The sequence below is a fragment of the Cryptosporidium hominis genome (genome assembly GCF_000006425.1).
Source record: "Cryptosporidium hominis TU502 chromosome 3 CHRO013037, whole genome shotgun sequence".
Lineage (NCBI taxonomy): Eukaryota > Apicomplexa > Conoidasida > Eucoccidiorida > Cryptosporidiidae > Cryptosporidium > Cryptosporidium hominis.
Window position 1 is genome coordinate 1 of NW_667207.1, and position 10,372 is coordinate 10,372.

Sequence of the window (10,372 nt, forward strand, 5' to 3'; positions counted from 1 at the left end):
GAACAAACCTATAACAAAAGGATATATCAGATATTCTGGATGTCTCGTAGTCAACAAAAGTCGATGTCTCACAATTTAACTCTTTTAATATCCACTTTAGAAAGTTTTTGTTTTCAAAAATGATTCCCCAAGGTAGTGAAATTGCAGATTTAAGTTGTCCAGAAGAGATATAATCCATTGCTGCCATACCAACAACTTCACAAAGCATTCTGTAAGCTTTAGAAGGAGATTTTAATGAACAGTAAAGTTCTTTCAAAGTATAATAATGCTCTGTATTATCATTTAAATTGTTACTCATATTTTGCAAAAATTGGATGTCAAAAAGTTCCTCAAATGTTTTATTTTCATCAAGTTTGGAAGAACTTTCATTCCATATTTCTGAAGAAAGTAATATGCAAACCAAAGATAAATGTCTGGATGCTAGGTGAAATAAAGAGAAACTAGAAGAAGATAAGGACTGTGAATACTCAAAGTTGGAGTTTTTACTTTTGAGACAAACTTTTGTGTCCATTCCTGTGTCAGAATTTTGTTCCAAGCCAGAATCATTGTTGATATTGTTGCTCTTTTCTTCAATAGGAACTTTATCATACAGTGGGAATTGAGAACATTTGTTAGAGATTGTGGAAACGGAATGGTTGGTTTTGTTGCTATTATTCTCTAATTCTTCCTCAAGTCTACTAAACTCATCAAAGTCGCAAATACAATTAAGTAGTATAGAAGAAATACATTGAGTAGCCCACTTAATTAGAGCAGTTTGAATTTCCATAGATGATACATTTGAATCTGGAGGAAGTTTTGGAGCAGAAGGCTTATGTTTCCATACGTCAACAGATTCTGAAGCACCCAAAAAATGGATTAATCTTGGTAAAATTGACGAAATAATAATAATCTTTAGTGAAGAAATTGCAGAGCCTGGAGAATAACCCGAAGTATATGCAGGGTTTGAAGGAACTCCTGGAAACGAAATAGCAGCTATACTCATAATAAATCTGAAAATCCAAAGATGACAAAGAATTTTATATTTCAATTGATCAGTTACTGGAAGAATTTCTTTAGAGAACTTTCTGGAAAACATATGTATCCTGTTACATACTTTTCGAAAATCTTTAACAGAAAGCAAAATGAATATCTGCCTTAAAAATATGATTTGAATAATATCAAAATATGTTGCTCTTTTGTTCAAGATCAATTTACTAAAATCAAGTGGTAATATTAATTTATCTCTATGAATCAGAGTATTATTTTCAGTCAAATGAGTTTTGCAGTCCCCAAAACAGCAATCAGATGCTAAAAGAAGTGGGTCTTTAGGAGCCACAATTTCAGCAAATCCTACGCTTTGGTTCTGAAGTTCCTTTATAAAGGGATTAATTGACTTTCTGCAATCATCCAAAAGGTGTTCGTATATCAGCAATGCCTCATTTATTAATCCCAATCTAAACAACATCAAACCTAATAGATCTGATTTATTGATAATATCTAAAATCCATTGATACCACATATCTGATACTTGTAATTTTCTACATTGCGTACCACCAACTTGGCTGGTGATAGGAGAATTCATACCAGAAGTCAAAAACTCTGGAGTTTCCAAAATTTCGGGTGTCAGTAAGCTATCAGTTAACTTCAAGGAGTGAGACAACTTTGGGCCTTCATTCCTTGAATCTAATATGTATTCTATAACTGTTTTAATTCTTGCGTTAACTGCATTTGCCGCCTCTTCTAATAGTCTTGTGTGGATTTGGCGCGCGCATACATGCAGATTGGAGTCGGGCATATCTAATTGATTTGATGCTGAGAACCAGAGACATTTGTCTTTTGCGTTATTTCCAAATAGTCTTTGTAGTTCAGTTTTAAATTTCTCAAAATTTTTTTTGGAAAATCTTTCAGTTTCGGGATGTTTGCTTGCAGAAAAACCAACAAAAAGCAATTCAATTTCTTGGTAGGTATTAGATACTTCATAAAGCTTGAGGATATGTGAGAATGAGTTAGGAGATGATGAAATAGATGGGGCTCCATCAAAGTTACATAGGATAATATTCACCAAAGGGGTTTCGAATGTTTTTTCTTGATTAAGGAAGGAGCTAGAGTTAACTTCTTCAAGTTCGCTGATTGTGGAGGCTAAATCATTGTTAGTTTTCACAACTTCTACATTTAATTGGCTTATTACAACAGATGCACTCCCATATTTCAGGTAAAATTCACTTGGTATATTCGGAAACAGCCCTTTAATTGATGAAGTAATATAATCAACAATTTTTTCGGCTCTCTCTTCACCTGAGTCATATTGATCTTCAGCATCAGCATCTCTTTCTAAGCTTTGTTTTGTGGAAACTGCATAAAGTTGAAACCATCCATTATTAGACATTACTTGACCTGAATTTGAATGATGTGTTTGTCTTGGCGTTTCAACTATTCCATTGCAGAACACGCTTGAAATCACTATTTTAAAGTTTGGAATATTAAAAGTTGCCATCTTTAAAGACTTAAAAAGACTTTCTTTATATATTTTTAGATCCTCAAAGTTGAAATAAATTTTGACTTTGATTCATTCAATTATAAATTTTTATTTGTGGAGTATCTGCTCTTCACAATATTCTAGCATAATACTGAATATTTAAAGCTTTTCAAATCCTAAATATGAAGTAAAAATTTTCCCATTGTAAGTCAAAATTCAGAATTCTTTCCTTTATTGTTAGAATACCTTTAACATTGCTCTGCCTCAACCCCTCAATTCTTGCTACTTTCTTGACCCCTCCTTAGTCTTTTTTAGGTACAATGTTACCAAAAATTTGAAAGGTGATTTCCCGCCTATTCGACTTTATAATAAATTTCCGAAATAATGCATGAATGAGAAGAAAAATAAATAAATTGGGAAATAATAGTTAAATGCTTAGAATATCAATAGAGAGCTGTTGAGAGCTTTATTAATGGGCAAAATTTAACTAACCTAGAGGACTTCTAATATTAATATTTATTTCGAAATCTTTTAAGTAAAGGATTCACAAACAATTAAATAATTTATGAATTGCAATGCAGTAATAAAACATTTTTCTCAATTCTTTCCATATTTTTAAAATAATATTAAGGATAAATACTTAACAGCATCCTGGGGAGTATTTTGATGGCCTTGAAGTATTTGTGGGGGAGACTCCTACTGTTGTGTACCCTAAATTCTGACTTGGAACAAATCCATAGCTTGCGTATGCAGCACTCATCTGAGGGCTTGAAGTCATAACTGTGGGTGACAGTACTGTTGCAGGAACCGCAACATAAGGAGTTGCAGATGAATAAATAGAAGTATCTAAAATGTACTGAGCTGGAGGAACTGCATAATAGTTGCTAGGTGAAACTGAAGTCGATGGAGGTTGCAAAACTACTGGAATTGATCCTACTGACCCATTGTAGGGGCTAGAAACTCCTGAACTAACCTGCTCATATCCAGATATAGAACTTTGTTGTAATTGCGGTTTAGGGTACATTGTTTTCTTTGAGGTGGTTGTTTGTGTGTTTGGTGAGGTTTGAGTTTGTGTACCTGTACCTTGGTTATAGGTCTGCGCTCCTTGTGTTACTGTTGAAGTTGATAAGTTTGACATTTTTTAGCTTAGCTTGTATTTTCTACGATATTTCTAGTTATAATAATATTCAAACTATTTATTATAGCTATTTGTATCCTCATTTGCAACTGAATTGCAAAACTGCTATTTAATGAAGTATCCTTTTATGGCGCTAACGAATTAGATCGCTCTGCTTGCATAAAATTTTACTCTTTTTCGAGGTTAGTTAAATTAGAATAAGAAATTGGTTGACTTTATTAATTAAACATACTTGAATATTTAACCAATCATTAAAATTTGCTTATTAAATTTTTGGCTTGCTATCTTTTGAAATAAATATTTATTTAGGAAATACTGAATATAGTTTCGGATGAAATTCTCAAATTGTGCCTCTTGTTAAAATATTAGCTTATTATTTATACATAAAATGATTTTAATTATTGTTTAGAGTTTGAAAAACAACTTTTCAATTTGAATAGATTATATTAACAGTCTATTTCTAACTTTAAAAACCGTTAACATTTGGTAATAGGTCGAATTTTCTACCCTCTTGCAATTGTTTCTGTATTTTTACTTTGAATTAAAGCAACAATTCTGTGATAAAGGCAAATCGACACGTGCTAGGCGGGAGCATGCATGCAGAAAAAGTGGCGCATGCAAAAGGAAAAAAATGCTAATCCACTTGTGCAATAATGTCGGTATGCGAAACAATTAAAAATTAAGTACCAATATAAAATTAAATGATATTATAAGCATTAAATAGTAATAATTAAGGAGGAATATCTTCATAATGGCTTTAGAAAGGGATATTTTTGAAGATCTGGGGAGCAGTTCTGCCTCAATGTTGGTGGTGTCTGTGGGGAGTTTGAAGTTGTATTCCAAGATACTAAAGCTCTTACCAGGCACATTCAAAATTGCATTGTGTGTGGGTTTAAGGCATGAACCAATTAAAGATGTCTCCTGCGTAACAAAAAGAAGAGTTTTTGCAACTTTGAGCAGATACCATAATGGGAGTGATGCTGAAGCGGACCAGATTGAGCATCGAATTCAGCACAACTTTGAAATTCCAATTCCGTTTTGTCTAGATAACAAAGCGACAACCGTTCGTCTTGCTATTTTCTTGGTAATGAATGACAGATCACTTGTTCCAGTCTGTAGGTCAATGATAAGACTAAGTAGCACAAGAGATCCAACTACTGCAATGAAGTGGTTTCCACTAGTTAAGTATAATGGATTCACAGGGGTGGGTAGTGTTGATAACACGGCTGAGTTTGAAGTAATTGGGGAGCCGGGGAAAGAGAAATTAGTAAAAAGACATTTGGTTGTAGGATCAATTCAAATACTAACTAGAAGAGTTTTACAAGAAAGAATTGGAAGACCAGATCTTCATGATGCTTTATGCTTTTCAACATTGTGTGACGAAAAAAAATCTAGGAAATCTTTGGCAGAACAATACGATGACTCTTCTTCTGAATACAACTTTTCAGAAAAAGATTTATCTTGTAACGAGCTTGATGAGGAAAAAGATAATTTATTTAACGGTAAATATACATCTAAAATAAAAGGTTGTTATTTAGAGTCTTCGATTGAGTCATTGGAAGATAAAATCCCTTTCCCTTTTATACAATTTAAAGATATTTTATCAAAATATCCAACATTACAAAATATTTTCCATTTAATGCCATTGTACAATCAAAAGATTAATAAGAGAATACTTATGTTGCAAAAAAGAAATAAAAATGCTAAAGTTGTTTTAATTGGAAATGATTTTAGTTCAAATTATAGGAGTGGGATATCTATGCCTATAAAAGTCCCATCTTCAATTGAGAATATTATGAGCAGTTCTTTGGACTGGAACACTTGGTTTTGCAAATCCGTTGATATTGCAATCATGCAAAGTGTTGAAGCTTATAGTAAGTCAACTATATTTCCATCTACAAATAAGTACAAGGCAGGAAAATGCAATATGAACAAGAAATCAAGCTACAATTTTGTCGGAAACAAGATTTCGACATACCACTTTGAATATTTCATGAAAAGTTTGGAATCTAATATGGATGTTCTTTTAGTTAATACCATTTTTGGTGCAGCAGCAACTGAGTTCTCAAGGGACATTATTGATGATGTAATTTTTAGAGGTAAGAATCAGGTAAGAAAGTTCACGCCTTATAAGAACTTGTTTGTAATTTGGGATTATATGATTAAAAGGAGCTATCAAGAGCTAGGAATGGATTATGACATTAAACTGAATAACGAAGAAAAGATGGATGATTCAACTTTGGAAAACAAAGTTGGCGAAGAAGTTGTTGAGGTACTTAATATAAGTGATATTTCAGACAGTGAAACCCATAACATTAAGATCCAGGAAACAAACTTTTGTAAACTTGAGAATGACTTTGAAGAATTTTCAGAAATTGTTGCTTTTGATGAAAATATACCTAAAGTTGTCGAAGATTCCTCTTCAGAAGTTAATCAAGACCAGGAAAATGAAACTATTCCTTTATATAACTCTTTAAAAAGGAAAGTCGTAGATTCAATTGAAAGGAGCCAAATTATTCCATTATCTGAGGATCATCCCTTCTCAAGTTTAAGGTTATTTGAAAATGATCGTGTATTCATACATCATAAAACAATTGGTAGAGGTTTACTCGGAATCTTAGTTCTTGGAGATAGTCAAACTTCGGCTGAGGATGCATCAAAGATATATACAAGGGAAATTTCTGCACATATGGCAATTAACGAAGCCATCTTAAGAACTAAAGTAAAAAAAGCTATTAGGATCTACAATTCTATCTCTAAAGGAAAGATCCCCCCAAGACAATTTATACCAAATTCAAAAGCTGTTATTGGGTACGATGGCTATATTGATCCTAATTTAAATAAAAAATTAAGTGATTTTGAAATCGCCATGATTCTTCTTAAGGGAATTGATAAGTTCGTTAAGTGTAGCTCAGAAATCCTCCATCCTTCAGTAAACTTGACTACAGTAAGTCCATCACTAATAACATGTGTAGATTATTCAGGATTCAGGATTGTAGTGAGGCCACTGCCACCACTACCATTCACGATTTGCGATTGGCCATTACCAATACAAAGTAATGAGAGGGGTGAAATTTCCAATATTGAAAAATGCCTGAATATTAGTAATATTCTTCATCCAACAAAGCTAATTTCAGAGATAAAGCATTTACCAATCTTGCTTGAGACTTCCATTGGAATTTTCAAGTATTACAATTTTCATCATACATATAATATCTTCCCAAGGGATCCTTGGGTTTCGGATGTTAAAGGAGAAAGAGTTAATTGGGGAAATTCTTCAACGGATGAATATTATCATAATTACGATACATTTTCGAAAAATAAACTCTTAAGCAGAAATAAATGCTGCACCATAAGGCCTCTTTTCATTAAACAAGCAGGAGCAGTTCAGGATATGCTCAAATATCAAGATACTGATGAAAAGTTGAGGAGATTCCACTACACCCCTGATGATTTACACGAACTTTTCAGGAAAGAAATAGAGCCTTCTGGTTTTTGCTTAGTTTGTGCTTCGGATGTACAACAAAGGAGCTATGGGTTTTTTAACATTAATAAAGAAGCTATGTTATTTAAGCCAGTACCAATGAATCTAATTAGCAAGTTTACAGAAACAACAACTAATTATTTAATCAAAATTAATGATGGCACTCATTGTAGCTTATGCGGAAAGTCTATGAGAGTAAAGACTCACACAAATTCTAATAATCACATGGAATTGATATCGTATATTGGAGACAAAATTCCATACCCAACACTCGGTCATTACGACGATGGAGCTGCGATAAAGATGAACAGAGTTAAGTTAATGACTTCTTATATGCAATCATCTAATGACTATTTCTCAGAATGGAGCTTCACTGAAGGCGATGTTTTTAGAAGAGATCAGATTTTCTGGGAAAGGAGGCCAGGATTATACTGCCTTCCAAGATCATGTATTAAAGGAGGGGGAAATTTGCTAGGAACAGGGTTGGATACGATTAAATATTTGCTATCTCAAGCAAAATTACTTTTGAATGCATTTGATGACAATACCAGATTCTCTTCAGCTTCTGACTTTAATAGAGAAGAAAAGCTCAAGATTGTGAAAGGTGTTGATGTTTTGACGAACCAAAGAGACAAAGCACAGTAAAGATATTCTTTGATGAGTCTAATATTGGCCAGGAAATTATACTTCTGTCAAATTCTTTGCATACAAATTGGATTGAAATAGTTTTGAACCAGCTGGAAAGTATTCCAGCATTTGCACCTTATGATTCTGTGACTTTGGAGAATTTTCTTCATTCAAGAGGAATGAATTGCAATATGCTAGGCCGGATGTTAAACTTCACAAGATCACCTTGGTTGAAGCAACTATTTTCTATTGAAATAGTTTCTAGAACAATTAAGAATCTAATTCCCAAGTTGATTAAAACGTTATTTTTACCAGGAGCAATCAGTTATATGAAGAAAGAAAGTGGAAATTTAGGGAGATATTGCCCTTGCCATAGCTCGAGCCCAAGTGTGTCTATGTTACATACAATTTTCAAGATCTATATAACTTCAACAAAGAGGAGGATAGGGAGCGAACGTATTATGATTAATAGCAGAGCTAAGGATTCAAGATCACAGTTATTTTCATCACAGTTCCTAAACACAGATGTAGTTGCAGATCAGGAAAAGGTGATTCATAGAGAAATGAAAAACGAAGAGAAAGATACTGCAAATAACAGTAAATCACTAATGACTCAATCTCCAATCTATTGGAACGAGATTTTTAAAGCTCTTAATGAAAACAATTGGGATATTTTAAATGTTCACAATATAAAGATCAGTGAAATATCCAAACTTCTTGTTGATTGGGCTTCACAATTCTTTAATGTTGATGATAATATTTTAAGTTATACAAACAGAGGAACATTAAACTCTAGAAAAAAGGAAAATGATAAATTGGAATCAGAAAAGTCAGATTTACGTCGGTTTTCTAGAGAGTTAATTCAAATGAATAAGATGACCCTTCCATATTGGGTTTTGGAATGTCTATTTAGCTTAAACCAAAAAAGTTTAATTATGCTTAGAAGACATAGATTTCACCAAATTACAATTTTACAAGTAATGTTGACAAATTTATTCAACTTAATTTTAGGAGACTCACCAAATTCACAGCTATTTTGGTCAACATGTATCTCAAAGTTATGCTCTTGGGAATTTTCTATTGCTGAAACTAGCATTTCCAAGAACAAAATACCAATAGGAGCTTTATTCTATGCTTTAGACCATCATACAGGAGTCAAGTTTTTCTTGGATATTAAAAAGTTGAAGGAAAATCTCCAGGATGATTCAACTTTTCCTATCAATTACGATGATTTTGATTCAATTTTGCCTAAAGCAAAGAGAAAGAGTGAACATTACTTTTCTGAGAGTCTTCCAATTTGGGGAATTTTAGAGACTCCAGAGATTATTAAATTGCCAAGATATAACAGCTTTTCTGTTATTTCCACCCCAACTATTTCACAGAAGTTAATAGCATTAAGTATAAAACTTTCAGCAAGCTATTTTACAAATATTCAGTTCTTTTTGGATTATATGACCCATTCAGAGCAATTTCAAGGTGCTGAAAGACATCTTGTTAGACAGGATTGGATTGTACAAGAATCCTGGTTAGAGCTTCTGGGATATTTCTCATATCTTGAATATGACAAAAAATGTATTCAAATTCTTAATAATGTAATCAACCTCTTTCCTCAGGATCATATTGCTTCAATACAAATGAGAATTCTACAAATGTGGTCATATTCAAGATTAAGGAACATTGAAATATTCAAGAATACTGATTTTAATGCATTAAATAACAATTTTGATCAGATAAGCATATCAGAAAAGTCTATACCACATGAAATCAGTGTCTCAACTCTAATTTTTGAAATCATTGATTTACATTGGTCAGTTATTCATCCTATAATTATTGATGTATATACTTCAACAGCCTTGATACATTTCTTAAGAGGAAACTGGAAATCTTGTGAAGAAATTTTGGAAAAAGCTATTACTAAGTCATTGGTAATTAGCAGTTGTTTTGACAGTAATAGTGATGTTTTTAGGCATTATAGCAAATTATTGTCTAGTAGAAAAAACTCTTAGCTGGATTTTGACAATAATACGTTGGATTCAAATAGCTCCTTAAAGAACAGAATTTTGTTAAGTAATATCAAGTATGCAATAAAATCTAAGGATACTGATAAATCCATTATTCAAGGTATTTTTGACCTTCATGGACAGGATGAAAATGAATTAGAATATGAGTTATACCAAAGATTCCTTAATTCTAATCTACAGTATATTCCTAGACTACTAAATACTATTGAAAATCCAAATCCAAACAGAATTCCAAAAACTCCCCCTAAATTGAGGATTGGATGGTTACTTAAACAGCTTGGAAGAGTTAGACTGATACATGCATTACATTTGTACTATTTTAACAAAAACAATAAAGAATTTAGATTTTTAAAAGAAACTGATATTCAATCAACTGATAGTACTGAAGAATCTATCAATGAAAGTATTGGGAAAAATGAAATCAATACACTGGCTTTATTGGATGATTCGATTGAATCCATCTTGGAACTTTCTTGCTTTACAACAACAGTGGGCATTGGATATATTTGATTATTACTTAGGAGCAACAACTCTTGAAACTGCAAGCTGTTGTTATGATTTGGCTTATGGGCTCATCCTTCTTGATAATATTATTAAAGATCAGATGTCCAATGTACTTTTAAAGAGATCTTGTGAGCTTTTAATTG

General features: G+C 32.5%; 2 protein-coding genes across 2 annotated transcripts; one reads left to right on the forward strand and one right to left on the reverse strand.

The window, feature by feature from the left end:
* Positions 1–3,095: 3,095 nt before the first annotated feature.
* On the reverse strand, positions 3,096–3,593 carry Chro.30033 (hypothetical protein). Its single annotated transcript, XM_661123.1, has 1 exon — positions 3,096–3,593. The coding sequence occupies one exon, from the start codon at positions 3,591–3,593 to the stop codon at positions 3,096–3,098; it is 498 nt and encodes a 165-aa protein (XP_666215.1).
* A 751-nt stretch (positions 3,594–4,344) lies between these two features.
* On the forward strand, positions 4,345–7,722 carry Chro.30034 (hypothetical protein). The annotated part of the gene is made up of 1 exon (XM_661124.1): positions 4,345–7,722. The coding sequence occupies one exon, from the start codon at positions 4,345–4,347 to the stop codon at positions 7,720–7,722; it is 3,378 nt and encodes a 1,125-aa protein (XP_666216.1).
* Positions 7,723–10,372: the final 2,650 nt, after the last annotated feature.